Source organism: Rattus norvegicus, chromosome 20, assembly GCF_036323735.1.
Source record: "Rattus norvegicus strain BN/NHsdMcwi chromosome 20, GRCr8, whole genome shotgun sequence".
Lineage (NCBI taxonomy): Eukaryota > Metazoa > Chordata > Mammalia > Rodentia > Muridae > Rattus > Rattus norvegicus.
In genome coordinates, this window is record NC_086038.1 from 28,996,862 (window position 1) to 29,011,238 (window position 14,377).

At 51.6% G+C, this 14,377-nt stretch overlaps 1 protein-coding gene across 15 annotated transcripts in view; it reads right to left on the reverse strand.

Annotated features, from left to right (window-relative positions):
• Positions 1–14,377, reverse strand: part of Cdh23 (cadherin-related 23) — a 382,501-nt gene that overhangs the window by 213,738 nt on the left and 154,386 nt on the right. For all 15 annotated transcript variants that reach the window (XM_063278917.1, XM_063278916.1, XM_063278914.1 and 12 more), the window contains 2 exons: positions 13,591–13,719; positions 6,220–6,298 (listed from right to left, as the gene is read on the reverse strand). In XM_063278917.1, coding sequence (XP_063134987.1) covers positions 6,220–6,298; positions 13,591–13,719 — 208 coding nt within the window. The remainder of the gene's footprint in view (positions 1–6,219; positions 6,299–13,590; positions 13,720–14,377) is intronic.

Consider the following 14,377-nt stretch of genomic DNA (forward strand, 5'->3'; position numbering starts at 1 on the left):
GATGGCAAATCCGGGAAGGAGCCTGGTACCTAACTGCCTTCCATCATTGTGCCTGTCCTGTCCCCTTTGTGGCCTTGCATATGAGGCTGATGTGCTGTAAGGTGAGGAGTGATGGGCTGGAGTCAGTCCATTTCTTTTTTCTTATTTAGCCTTTTTTCTAGACTAGCACTTCCTAAGCAAATGTCTTGTCTCAACATTCCCCACCCTGCTGGGCTCCACCCCATGAGTTCCTGGAGACCCTTGTTCCTAATCACCTCCCTGAGGTGCAACTTCAACATCACACAAACATATATGTGATTCACTCGTAAAAAGAGTTAAGACACCTTTCGTCCTCCCACACAGGAAGTGTCACACCCTTAGCGGGAGCCGTCACCTGTACACAAAGCACACAGAGCCTCGAATGGTGATGTGCAGCACCACAGTGTCGCCTGCCCCAAGTGAGGCCCTGGGTTTTTGCATTCCCAGCGATTTCTTGGATGACATCAATGTTGGTGGTCTGGGGATCTTTGTTGTTACAGAAGTTGGGTGTTCTCTGGAGCCCAGTTCAATGCCTGCTCTGTCACTTGGTAGCTGTGTGAGGTGGGCACACTTCATGTCTTTCTTTGTCTAGACATGAGGAAATGTCCTTCATTAACTCTTAGGAAGGAGAACTCATGGACAAGCTAGGCCAGGCCTAGCACATGAACTTGAGGCCCCATCCCATCTCCTTAGTCTTGGGTGTGTGTGCACAGACATCAGATGCTAAGAGATTCAGCCTCTTCCTAGAGAGAACCAAGGAGAGGCCTGGATGTATCAGCAATGGGAAGCTCTAGAGTGGGCTCGCTAACCACACCTATATACCTTAAATGGCCACAGGTCTGCTGCTGCTGCTGCTGCTGCTGCAGGGAGACGCTCCAAGAAGGACCGTCTCAGTCAGGTACTTATCAGTAATGGATGCTCTGCCCAAGGAGACCAAAGGATCCACATGGCCTCATTCTCAGAGATCCAGAGGGCTGGGACCTACTCCTATAGTGCCTGGAGCAGCAGGCACAGGATGGGGACCTGGTCAGCTCCATGTCTAGCAGGCTCCCTGGTGATGCTGGTCTAAGGACCTTAGTTTCAAAGCTTCCCCAGATGACTCCCTACCTGAGGAGTGATCAATAGGAGGGTAGAAATCTGGCCCTTGCAGGGAGAGGCTGTCAGGATAGAATCCAGGTGGTAGACTGTCCTCGTTAGAGTTACTATTGCTGTGATGAAACACCATGGCAAATGTAAGATGGGGAGGGAAGGACTAATCTGGCTTACACTTCCACATCCCTGTTCATCATCAAAGGAAGTCAGGACAGGAACTCAAGCAGGGCAAGAACCTGGAGGCAGGAGTTGATGCAGAGGCCATGGAAGGGTGCACTGCTTACTGGTTTGCTCAGCTCGCTCGCTCTCTTTCTCTCTCTCTCTCCCTCCCTCCCTCCCTTCTTTCTTTCTTTCTTTCTTTCTTTCTTTGATTTTATCTATTTTATACGAGTACATTGTCACTGTCTTCGGACACACCAGAAGAGGGCATCAGATCCCATTACAGATGGTTGTGAGCCACCATGTGGTTGCTGGGAATTGAACTCATGACCTCTGGGAGAGCAGTCAGTGCTCTGAACCCCTGAGCCATCTCTCCAACCCTCAGCCTGCTTTCTTATAGAACCCAGGACTGACAGCCTAGGGATTAGCACCACTCACAATGGGCTGGGCCCTCTCACATCAATCACCAATTAGGAAAATGCCCTAGTGGCTCACCTGTAGTCCTACCTTAATTGAGGAAATGCATCTATAAGGTTGATTTTCCTCAACTAAGGCTTCCTCCTTTCAGATGACTCCAGACAAAACTAGGCAGCACAGTGGACCTTAAGAGTTTATTGAAATAAGGCCTTCACCAGCATCTGGTTGTAAGGGCAACAGAGGCCATTCTAGGGGTAGAACTTGTGACAGAAAGATGCATCTCCTTGGGCAGAGGAATAGAGGAACAGCTGGTGTGGGGTGAGGGCCAACTATCGATCGCAGTCACTTTACATAACGGTCGAACCAGTTTTGCTCAACTTTGCAGAGGTTTGATGGACAAATCAAAGTTTCGTATGGTCAAGGTGTGAGCGACAAGGTGCTTTGGCAGATGCATGTGAGCCCCGCTGTCTGTGAGCCCCGCAGAGAGGTGACAGCTACACACACTACCTCACCCTGCTCTAATCTGGGACTATGGTGCAGTGACCTTAGCTCGCTCCTCCGCAGGTCCCAGCACGCATCATGTTAGCATCAGGTCGCAGCGGGCAGTCCTCGGGACTTATTCTGATGAATGGCTCTCTTGACAGGATCTTCCGGTCCCCCCAACCCCAGCACCTCCACCTCACCACCTCGGGGAACAGCCTTCTCCTCTGTGTCACTATGAGTTCTTTAATCAGGATTCTACACATAAGGCACATCATGTGGAGTTTGTCTTTTGGGATCCGACTTATTGCTGCTAGCATGGTATACACGATGCTATTACTTTGATTTTCACAGCTCTGAGGAAGCGACTCGATTGTCACCTGGCCAGAGGAGAAAGGTGTGTCTCTTGGGTGCAAGAAACATCTGGCATTGAATTGGGAAGTTCCTCTGCCCGGGTCCTAAACGTTTGTTTCTGGCTAAGGTTAGGAGTATGGCTTTAGTGGTAGAGCACCTGCCTAGCATGTGCAAGGCCCTGGGTCCCACCCCCATCATTGAAAAGAGAGGAAAACACAAAGGATTGTAGAGCAGTGCCAGACTCCTCCCTGGCTGATGCTGCCTGGGTCCTGGGAGCTTCCTGGCCCTCCTCTTTTTCTCAGCTGGCTAGGGCTGCCACCATCCCTAGGTGGGACATTATAGCATCCTTCCTGACAGTCTGCTCGCTTCAGGCTGCTCTTTCCCAACCCACTTGCCCCACTCTCTTGACCTCCTGAGCACCCCAAGCTCACGCACAGCTTTGTCCTTCTCCTGTTGAAGCCATGCTATCTCCAGTGGTCTGCCTCCTCACAACCCTGGGTGCTCTCTGCTCTGTAAGTGACAGATGTGCCAGACTCCCCTGACTCCGCCCATCGTGCGAGTCTCCTTTCATGATCCCCATTCAGGATCTCCATTCATGATCCATGATGCAAGCTGGCTTTGATGGCCAAGCCTTACAAGGGTCCCACTCCGAATGGTTCAGTGTGCAGAACTCTCCCAGTGTTCTCTTATTTCTTCTTACACGGGCAAGTCGAGGGCGTCCCCCGGGGGAGCCCCAGCTCATGCTGATATGCAGCCCCACATGTACAGATGCACCTCAGCTCTTCCTTCTCCCTCACTGCCCCTGCATCCTGTTTAGTTACCCTGGGCATCTTTGCAGTCTCTGTGCAGCTATAGGTCTGCAGCTCCTCAGATGGAGACAGTACCTGGTCCCCACCCTCCCAGGACTTCATTCCGACCAAGACAGCCCTCGGCCACCTGGGGTGGGTGAGGACAGAATGCTTCCCATCTCCGTGAGCACCTGCTGGTGGAATCCACGCTCCACTGAACGACTGCCGGTTTGCTTGGTTTGCTGGTCCTTGCAGTACCCTGCCAGACATGGCCACATCTGGGGCTAAGTCCAGGGAAGGCTCAAACCGGAACAGAGGCTTCTGTAGCAATCTGAGCACAGCTGCAACTTAAATCTAAAACTGGAGGCTGAGTTTGAGCTAGACTGTAGGCAAGCCAGAAGGGAAATGCTACCATCTCAGCCCACTGCCAATGGGACACGGATACTGCTTCCTGGCTGTGCCCAGATAGAACCTGGAGCCTCAGACATACTAAGCCTGTGGGCTCTTACTGAGCCATGCCCCCAGCCGTATATGCCACATGGACTGTACTTCTCCATTGAGAAAGGCCAGGGGACAAGTGCTCAGTAGCCTTGGGGGCTGCAGTACTGGCCAGCCTGCCTGGAGGCGCTGGAAGGATGGTGGCTTTTGCTCAATGCTTTTCCATACCTTGAGGAAATAAATCAGCTTCAAGGATCCTTCTCTGACAATTACAGTCAATCTCTAGTGTTTTATGGTCATTCCAGAGCCATCAGTACACACAGGGATTCTCCTCTTCTTTTCTAAATTTTATATATTTGTATTATCCTCCCTCCCTCCATCTTTTAAAAAATTTTATTATTTTATTTTTTTGCAACAGGGTCTTGTGTGGCCCAGACAAACCTCGAACTCATCTATTGATGATGTCAACCTTTCTGATCCTTCTTCCTCCACTAGCAGAGTGCTGGTCTTACAGGCGGGCACCTCCACGGACAGTTTTACGTAGCACCGGAATGCTAAGCAAGCATTCGGCCAACTGAATTAGATCTCCAGCCCTGGGATTTTTAACCTGGTCTTATAGGTAGGTAAGCACTGTCAAACATCCTTTTGAAATATCCCTGTCAGGGAGCAAAGCGTGCCCTCACGACAGAGAGTTCCTTGAAGGAGGACTGTTTGTGTTAAGTGGAGGAGGAGGCTAGGGAGTGTCCATTCAGATGTTAGACTCGGAAGGAGCCTATAAGGGTCCTCATAGCCTGGTGTGAAGAGGGCGAGATGCTACCGGTCCCTGGGGTGGCGGGCACAGGGGAAGATGGGACCAGTGCCAAGCCCTCTGTGGGAAAGAACCTTGTCATTCACCAGGCTCGGTGCGGCCGTGCGGGGCTGAGAACAAATTGATGGAAATGGAGCCATAACTTACCACTGAAGGCCTCTTTGCTCTTGGCAAAACAGAAGGATCATTAGTAGTGGGGTGAGCTCTCGTGGGCAGATATAAATCCCCTCGCTTGTGGCTGATAAACAGCCCAGAAGGGACAGGGCCTCAGATCCCGACAGGTTAACTGCATGTGCCTGGTCTTAGCTTGGGCCTCGGTGCCCCTGGTTGGGGCACGTGGGCCTTGCCGCATAAAGACAGAGTCCCTACCACCAGCCCAGACTGCCTAGGTGCCCGAGGCTCAGGACACCACACCAGGGTCCCCCAAACCCCAGGACCTGAGAACAATCATTCAATGAGTGTACATCAAAGTCTACTCTGGGCTGGACCTATGGTAGAAGCATCTGAGGGATTCAGGGGTCCAAGTAGCAATTCCTACAGATGGTCAAAAGGCTGTATCTGCTCTGCCCTGGGGCTTTCTGGGTTTGACGTATAATAAGAGTCTTGTAAGTAACTGTAGGTTGCCTGAGGCCAGCAACATTCCTGGCTGCCTGTGAACCTAGAGCTGTGAGGGGCTCTCCCAACTGCTACAAATACCTTCCTGTCAGCTGCTGATAGTATTATCAAGAACAGATGCTTACAAAGTGCTCTCCATGCATTAGCCCTTCACATGAGTAAGTCACGTGATCCATAAACCACCTTGACGTAAATATTCTTCCTGTTCCCAATCCAAGAGTGGCAAAGCGAGAGACCTATCCAACACCGCCGGCTCAGGAGACCCTCCCTTCTCCTTTGACATCTATGCCTTCCTCCCCTTTTAGGAAACACCCTGACCAATATCGCTCTCTTTTCTTGGGGTATGGGATGGGGTGGCCTGACTTCCTCTTCCTCATCTGTCTGGCTTGCCCTGGATACACCAGGGGGAGAGGTGCTATGAGCGGGTGTGTGTGGTGCAGGAGAAGAGCCAGCGTTCCTAAGTAAGGGCAGTTTAGCCCCCAGACAGCCCCTCGGAGCTGCTGTGGGTCGATGTATGGGTGAGGCACGAGCTGGGCCTCTCCTCACTTGTCAACACCTATTCATTCAGTCACGTTCTGCATGGCCAAGGGATCTATTTTTGGGGAGGGGGCCAAGGTGCCTCCTGTGGTGATATCCCGGTGCTACTTGACCAGCTATCAGCTGGAAGTGTGACTAGAACATGAAATCAGACAGCAGCAGCACTATTTGTTCCAAAGTGATGTAAAAATTGCCACCTTTTCAGCAAATAAGAACAGAAACCCTGGAGTGCTGCAGGGAGTTAGGGAAGGGTCACTGCATTTCAGGGGGGGAGCCCCAGAAGGCCCACAGCTTCAGACCTTAGACACACATTCCTGTTCCCAGGGCCCCCAAACACCATGGCCTTTTAACCCAGTCCCTTCCTTTTAGATCCATTTGTCCCCTTCCTTAGCAAGGACTGTCCCTGAGGGCAGGTTTCAAATGCCATTCCAAGTAGTCCACAGCCCCTTGAGCCAGAGCCGCCAGCAGCAGCTCTCTCAGGGTGTTCATCAAACAAGGCAGACATTGGCTTACCTGAGACAATAGTGTAGCCAATCCCCCGGGGCCGTCCCTTATCCTGATCCACAGCAGTGATCACCCGCACAGTCGTGCCCTGGTTTGGAGAGAGAAGGTATTTTTCAGTCACCTACATCCCAGGCAGCTATGTTCCTTTGTGGGTGTCCTCACACCCCCAGTTTCCCTCCCTAGCCTAACTCCTAACTGCAAGGCTTGCCGAGGAATTATGTGCCACGTGGCATTGCTCCTGACTCCAGCGGCCTTGCCCTTGGCACTTGCCATTGTCCCACAACACTGAGAGTCAAGCATGGATATGACACAGACAGCAGCTGTACACATCTGGGGCAGATGAGGTGGAGACGTGAACAGGATAGAGTAGGTATCCATTCAGCCCACCTGAAGAAGCCAAGAAAGGGGCATCCGGATGGCACCGTTTAGCACGGATTATGAGGAATCAGTGCGAGTGCCCCAGAGAGAGAATTCAACACAGGGCAGGGCTCGGCTGTGTGAGCTTCTAGGAAGGGATGGATGCTGGTAAGTAACCATCAAATGATGGCAGTTTGTTGAATGAATAAGCAAACATATGTATGTGGAAGAAATTGGCATCACCATCGGGATCACCGCTTCCTGAGATGTCCTTTGCCAGGAGCGATTTCTGCCTACCCCAGGCTACATCACATCACACCACTGCATATGTCAGCTGTCCCTGCTCGCCTTACTCCTGAGGTTCAGGTCCTAGTACAGTGGTTCTCAAACTGTGGGTCTTGACCCTTTTTGGGGAGGGGGGTCACATGATCCTTTCAGAGGGGTCTCCTAGACCATTGGAGGACACAGATATTTACATTATGGTTCATAACAGTGGCAAAATTAGTTATGAAGTAGCAATGAAAACAACTTGATGATTTGGGTGTCACCGCCACACAAGGAAGTGTATTAAAAGGTTGCAGCATTAGGAAGGTTGAAGACTACTGCCCTAGTAGTTTTCCCTGGGTGAAGGACAGCAGATAGACCCTGTCCCCATCTTTAGTGGGGGTGGGGAGCTTGTCCTCCTAGCACTCACGAGCCTAAAAAGGGTTTCTGTGGTCTTGTCTGCTTCTTATATACCTTAGGACTGTCCTCTGCCTCACGGCCAAGGACGTCTCTCCAAGTCCTCCCAGTCTGGACACAGAGCAGGGGCCACAGATTCCTTTCCCAGACTGCACTGTTCATCCCAGAAGCCCTTTCACCCTGCCTTAGCCTAGATGCAGAAGATGGAATGCCCCACCGCTCTCTGAGGGAACATGGGAATATCTCAGGATATATGGTAAGCAGGCCCAGCCTCTTGTCCTCTCCTCTAGGAGTCCTGGTTGGATCCTCTGAACTTGTTAAGAAGCTGGATAAATAGGCTATGTAAGGACCAACTGACCACACTGCAAAGCACATCTTTCCTGGCACAGATGGTTGCTGAAATGCTGACCCAATATTCTCACATGCCCTGGTCTCCCAATGTCCTAAGACATAGTCTCTTCCTGCAGATAAAGACACAGAGGCAGAAGGCTGAGAGACTCCTGGAGGTCACAAAACAGAGAGTGAGGGAACAGGAAGCCAGGAGCACATTTAAATGCTAAAGGTCTGATGTTCCTGTCTACCAGGTGCTGGGGCCACTGCAGGGTCCCGCTATAATAATGCAAATGTCACTTCCCAATGTCACTGCTCTGTGGCAGGAACTATTCTAAGCACTGGTTCCTGTGCAATTTGGAAATGCCTACTTGCCAGATATCCCTGGAGATGCCATGTGTTCTAGACTGATCAGGGGCCAAGGGCAGTCACATAGAAGACCAGTCACCTTGCCCTCTCAAGCTTCCTCTCAGGGAGCATGGAGAGCCCCGGATTCAGGTCCATGGAAGCCACTTGGAAGCACAACTGTGGACTTCAGGGGCCTGGACATCTTTTTCCCATCACCACACTGGAGGCTCTTTTGGGGGAGCTGCTCATCTAGGAGTTCACTATTGATCAGGGAAGGCCTGATCTGTCCCCAGCAGGAGGTCCCGGGGGTATACAACTACTCCAAGGTTTCCGCTTCCGGAACAGGCTTTCTAGACACAGGGGCAGCTCCATTTTCTGCCTGGGTGCCTACGTGTGCCCTGCAAGAGGGTTCCTTGTTGCCCTGGGGCTGCTGGAGCACAGACTCACTGACCAGGATGACTAAGCACAGAGGAGACGAGAGCTCCAGGACTGAGTTACTGAACAACACACTTAAGGGACACATGTATGCCTGGCCACACCTCAGGTAGCTTATGCTGGGCTCAAGGGGACAGGCTAAGGCAGCTGCTATGCTGGGCTGTCCAGAGAAGTCTGTCACCTAAGAGTCCTCGGAGCCCTATGGACCCCATCCCCGTGCATCCACAGCTGAGGTAGGGATCAGAGTACCTCTGGATGGATTGGGGAACTCAGCAGATGCTAGTTGGCTCCATGGGACACAAGGATAAGGGGCCTCCCTCTCCCAGCCAAAGTTGGAGCCGAGCCTCTGCCTAGCAAGCTCTGCCAGGCTCCCAATCAGGTTTGGGGTTTCATCTCTTTTTGGGTAAATAAATCCACTTTTAATAAAACTCTGAGCTTTTAATACAAGTGCAGACAGAAGGCCTGCAAACGTTATGAGAAGGAATTAACAAGGAGAGATGGGGGCTCTTGGGAGCCCCCGGCTCTTGTTTCAGAGTCTCAGTGATTATATTTTCAATATACTGCAACTTATTTCCAGAGACGGGGAATGAGGAGGAAGTGGAGCCTGCCAGCACAGAGCTGGGCCTCCAAAGATGAGTCCACGCTTGCAGCCTGCGGCTCTGTGGGAAGGGAGGCTCCCAGGGCATGACTGGGAGAGGGAGACCCTGCTCCAGCTAGAGGGCTGAAGACAGGCCTCTGCTGAGGGAGTCTTGCCTTCTCCAGGCACTCATGTTGTGGGGAGTAGGTGACCTTTTGGGAAACAAAGCTCTACTCAGAGAGGTGACAGGTGCACAGGCCTGCAGGGACCTGACTCCTTGTGACAGGAAGAGAAGCAGAGAGGCAGTTAGGGGTTTGATTCCTGTAAGTCTGAACCTCTCACTTGTTTTTCTATCTGTAAAATGGGTATAACAGGCTCTACTGTCCAGCAATTGATACATACACCCATGCATATGATCATACACTCATACACTCCTTCTCCCTCTCCCTCCCTTCCTTCCTCTCCTCTCTCTCTCTCTCTCTCTCTCTCTCTCTCTCTCTCTCTCACACACACACACACACACACACACACCACACACTCACGTCCTCTTCCCCCATCATGTACACAGGGAATATAACTGACACTAAAGCTGGGTCCTACAGTTGCTGCATGTATCTTGTGAAGCTTTACTACTTTGGGACTACGTATACATTTTTCTTTTTCTTTTTTTTTTTAAAGATTTATTTATTGTATGCTTCTGAGTACACTGTTGCTCTCTTCAGACACACCAGAAGAAGGCATCGGATCCCATTACAGATGGTTGTGAGCCACCATGTGGGTGCTGGGAACTGAACTCAGGACCTCTGGAAGAGCAGTCAGCGTTCTTAACCACTGAGCCATCTCTCCAGTCCCCTATGCATACATTTCTAAACTATTTCAGCTAGTTTGGACCTCAGCATCCCACTCTGATAGGTTCCACTCCTGAGCTAAGGAGCTTGCTCTACACTTGAATAGCTGGGACCCTATGGGGAAGAGCCAATTAAGGGAGCATCCCCTGGGTGCCAACCATGTGCGGGGCATGATGGGTATGCAGAGATCCTCCTAACTCCTCCCCCTGCAGGGAGGACACATTCTTGGAGCTCTCAGGAGTCTGCTGAAGCTCACAAGATATGGTGTGTAAGCAGGGTGTTTGTCACTGGGGAATGGAAGGTTGAGCCTGGCATAAGTCTGCCATTGTAACAGAGACTAAAGGGCCAGGCCTGTCTCTGCCTGGTGGGCAGGAAGTGGGGCACAACCCGGGACTTCACTAGAAGGAACCATATCTCTGGCCGCAGCAGGGACCAGACCGGACTATCCCAGACCTCAGGGACTACTCCCCACTGCATTCTCTGTAAGCTCGGTTGGGACACCCCAGCCCCCATTTTCCTGCCGAGATTAAGGACTTGAAAGGTGACAGGTGACATGCAGTTTGCTTTGGAGGTGTGAGGGGGGAGCATGGCTGGGGGGGGCTGGCTGGGGGGGGCAGCTACCGGGGACTTCCAACGAGAGCTGCCACAGCAGATTCTGAGGCAGAAAATCCTATTTCTCAGTCCTTAATTCCAGTCAATTCCAGTCAAAGGGCTGATAGGCATCGCCGGCAGTAATTTGTGCAGCCTGTCCTCTCCTTTCACCTTCTGTCGGCCCCTCGCTGACGGGCAGGCCGACATGCTGCTGTTCGAGTGAGGAAATTAAAATTTGATGCAATAATCCCAAATAAGAAGGATTTTATTAGGTAATATATACACTTTAGATGAAGGTTGCTAGCCTGATACACTGATAGAGGAAGGCATACATGCTGGGAGCCACAGATAAAAGGGGGGGAGCCAGGAGGGCGGGACAGGGTCTTGACAGGGCCCTGGGAGCTGCCGAGACAGGGCTGGGCAAGAGGGATGCCTGGGTCCTCCCATCCTGGGCTACCGAACCATCCTGGGCTACCGGATGCTGCATCTCAGCCTTGGCCCAGCTAAGGAACGAGAGGAGCATGTGAAATCATCGCGTCACACTGAAGGGACACAGAGATCCAGATCAAGGCGAGGAAACTGATTAGCAGCCTGGAGCCATGGGGCCTGGAGCATGTGGGAATTGGCTTGGAGGGGGCGGCTGTAGGGGATGGGAAGGCAGGGGTTCCTTTTCCAGTGGGGAGCTAGGGAAGTAGATATACGGCTATGGGGCTGGTCAGTGCCTGGACCCCCAACTCACTGCTTGGTCTGTCTTCCTCAGCTGGCCTGCACCCCTTGTGAAAAAGCTTGCCCTGCCCTGAGAGCATGGGTGCAGTAACTCCTCAGGAACTCGCCAGACAATGGGGAACATGAATACACAACAAAACGCTAAGGTCTCGGAGTTAAGGGAAGACAGTCATACAGAATGCAGCCAAGGAGCCATGAGATGACCGAGTGTGAAGGAAGACACACAAATGGTCTGCTCCATGGACTCCTCTAGAAAAGAAGGGTGTAGCATACTTAGTCCAGGACAGCATATACAGGGCACCTAATAACTATCTAGGAGATGGGCAGGAGACTCTAACACTTGATGTGACCGTCTGTGCAAGCTACGAAGGCATCGCCATGGAGACTCAGACTCAAATACATGGTCTTGTGACTATCCTATGAAGCAGGGCTGAAAACCTCACCCCATAGCTAATGGAGCCACCGAGTCACTGGCTACTAAAGTCTGTGGGAATGGATTCTTTCTGGAACCCCCTACCCAGCCCTATTTCCCAGGGAAGGTGTAGGTAGCACTGTAGGGGCTTTTCAGAGTTCCTCTGGTGACCCAACCTACATGATGCCGGTGCATGACAATCAAGGTGGCCTTAAGCGTCTTCTCTACACTCTTGGACATGGTGTGCTGGGAGACCCGAGAGGATCCTGAGACGATCTAGAGATGGGGCATCGGAGTTACTCAGGGGTTCAGAGCAGTCTATGTTCCGATGTGAACATTCCATGAGACCGGGATTGACCGGTTAAGTTGTTTAGTTTAGAGGTCAGATGTACTACAGCAGGGATGGGTGGCTAACTCTGAGACTAGTCGGGGATGAGCTAGGGTCTAAGAGCTGGAACAGGTGGTCTCTGGGTTGGTGACCAGAGCAAGGACAAAGATGACGTGAATGGCAGAGCCACAGAAGGGCTGATATGACCAGAGCCTGTGGTCATTCATTCATTCATTCATTCATTCCACAGAAACTCTCACACACCATAGCATGTGCATCGAAGATTGTCTGCTGAACCATGATCCCAGGCAAGCACAATACCAGCAGATGCTAGTCAAGTCCCTGTGAGCACTGAGCGCTCAGAAGGAGAAGCCAAGGCCTGGAGACAGGTGGCAGGCCTGAAATTGTCTGAAAATGGCAGTCGGGTCTGGATTGAGGCTGAGACACAGGCCTGGCATGGCTGGGCTTGGCAGCAGAAAGGTAGGGAAAGTCCCTGGATACGGGTGAGTTGAGACGTGCAGCCTGGACTTCCAAAGCAGGGAACCAGATATGCCTAGCATACTGAGAAAGAGAAAGCTGGGAGCAGTGGGCCTAAGATAGCTGTCTGCTCTCCACGAAGCTTCAGACTCCTGCAGAAGTAGGAAAACTGCATCTTGCTTGTGAGATCTTCATTCCGTACCTGGCCCTCAAAGCAAGCACCAGATCCACAGCTTTAGTGCTGGGACATCTGTAGTATCCAAACAGGACTAGGCTCTCCCACCGTGAGCTGGCTTAGGAACTCTGTCCACACCCACTTCTTCCCATGTTTTGGGCTTTGAGTAGTGCAAGGAGGTAGGGTGAGGCTCTGAACATGTCTAGTCTGCAGGGGTCTCCCACTTCCCCTCAGAGGGCTTCCTTTCTCTTCACAAACACCATTGCACGTTTAAGCTTCTGTCTGTTTGGGGATGCCCTCCGTTCTCCTTCATCAGGTCATAGCAGGCATTCCACCACAGTCTGTACAAAGTGAGGCAGTTGCCAAGCCAGTGACACCCACTCATAGTTTAGCCAGGGTCTTGTGGGGTCGACCATGACCTATTTTGTCCTGTGAGACCTTCCCCCTATCACAGCTCATTTGACCAGGTGCAGCTGTGGTTCTCAACCTGTAGGTTGTGACCTCTTTGGGGATCCAAAGATCCTTTCACAGGGTTGCATATCAGACATTTACAAGTCCTAAGGGAAGCAAGATTAGTTATGAAGTAGCAATGAAAATAATCTTATGGTTGGGGGTCAGCACAACATGAGGAACTGTATTAAAGGCTTGTAGCATTAGGAAGGTTGAGAACTACTACTCTAAAGAAATCGAAAGATAAATCAATGACCTGTGAAGTAAGTACAAAATCAGGCAGCTCTCTTGAAACCTGAACTTGAGAGCCTCCCTCGCCCCCAAGGAGTCATCAGAGAGGACAGACAGTTCCATGAGCCCCAGGAATAGCTTGGGCCTGAGAGAGAAAGCTGTCACTGTGTGTGGCACACATGGCCCACAGAGGCAGCAGGTCTGCGGAGAGCATGACTAAGCAACATGGATGTTTGGCTGAGCTGAGGTCCATATCCATCCCCACACAGGCTAGAATACACGTGGGCATCTGTATTTCTGCTCAAGAATCTTTCTAAATCAGTTTCCCTAAAATACCTGGGGTTTGTTTCCACTGTGCCTCACAGTGACTCCAGACGGGCAAGGGCCACCATCAGGGCTGGGGGCAGGGCTTACCGGGGGAGAGTGCTCATAGATGTTGGTACTGTAGGGCAGATTGATGAAGATGGGGTCCATGTCTTGTACGTCCGTGATGATGATGGCCAGGTTGGCTAATGTAGACAGAGGTCTGGTCTTGTCTTGATCCTTGGAAGACACACAGAGAGAAGAGCATTGAGTTAGAAGGCTATTGTGAACATACACACATACATGCACAGGGCTGTGGCGTGTGACCTCTGTCTCCACAAAGACACACATAAACCCTTACACTCCGCAGGGAGGCCCAAGAGCACTAAGGCTCTTCGGTGTTCCTGAGATGTTTAAGAAAATGGAAACAGGGAAGGCTTGTGGTGTGACAATAGAGGCTTGGGCTGAGGCGGATCTGTAGTCCCAGGGCCACACGGACCAGGACTTGCTGTTCTGAATGTGGGGGCAGGGGACAGTAGGGTCACTATCTTGGGTTGGAAAAGAGCTGTTTGAGAACAGCTCATTTTTTTGTGTTATTCTAGGGCCACTGTCCCCTATCCCAGGACAGGAGCCCCTGGCCTGCAGGAGAGGTTCATTCCTCTGTGACTGTGCTCTGCATTTGCTAGACAGTAATTTCCAATCAAACCAGCAGGGGGAGCTCCAAGGCCTGTGCCATCTGAGGGCCCCCAGGAAGTAGTGTGTGCCCTTGAGACAGGCCAGGCAATATAGAGCCATTATACTCAGAAACCTGGTCCTAGAAAGCCCACTAGGAAAGGAACGCCAAAGCCTGTGGTCTAAGACCCTAAAAGCTCAGTAGACTGAGGTCTGTATAACAGCT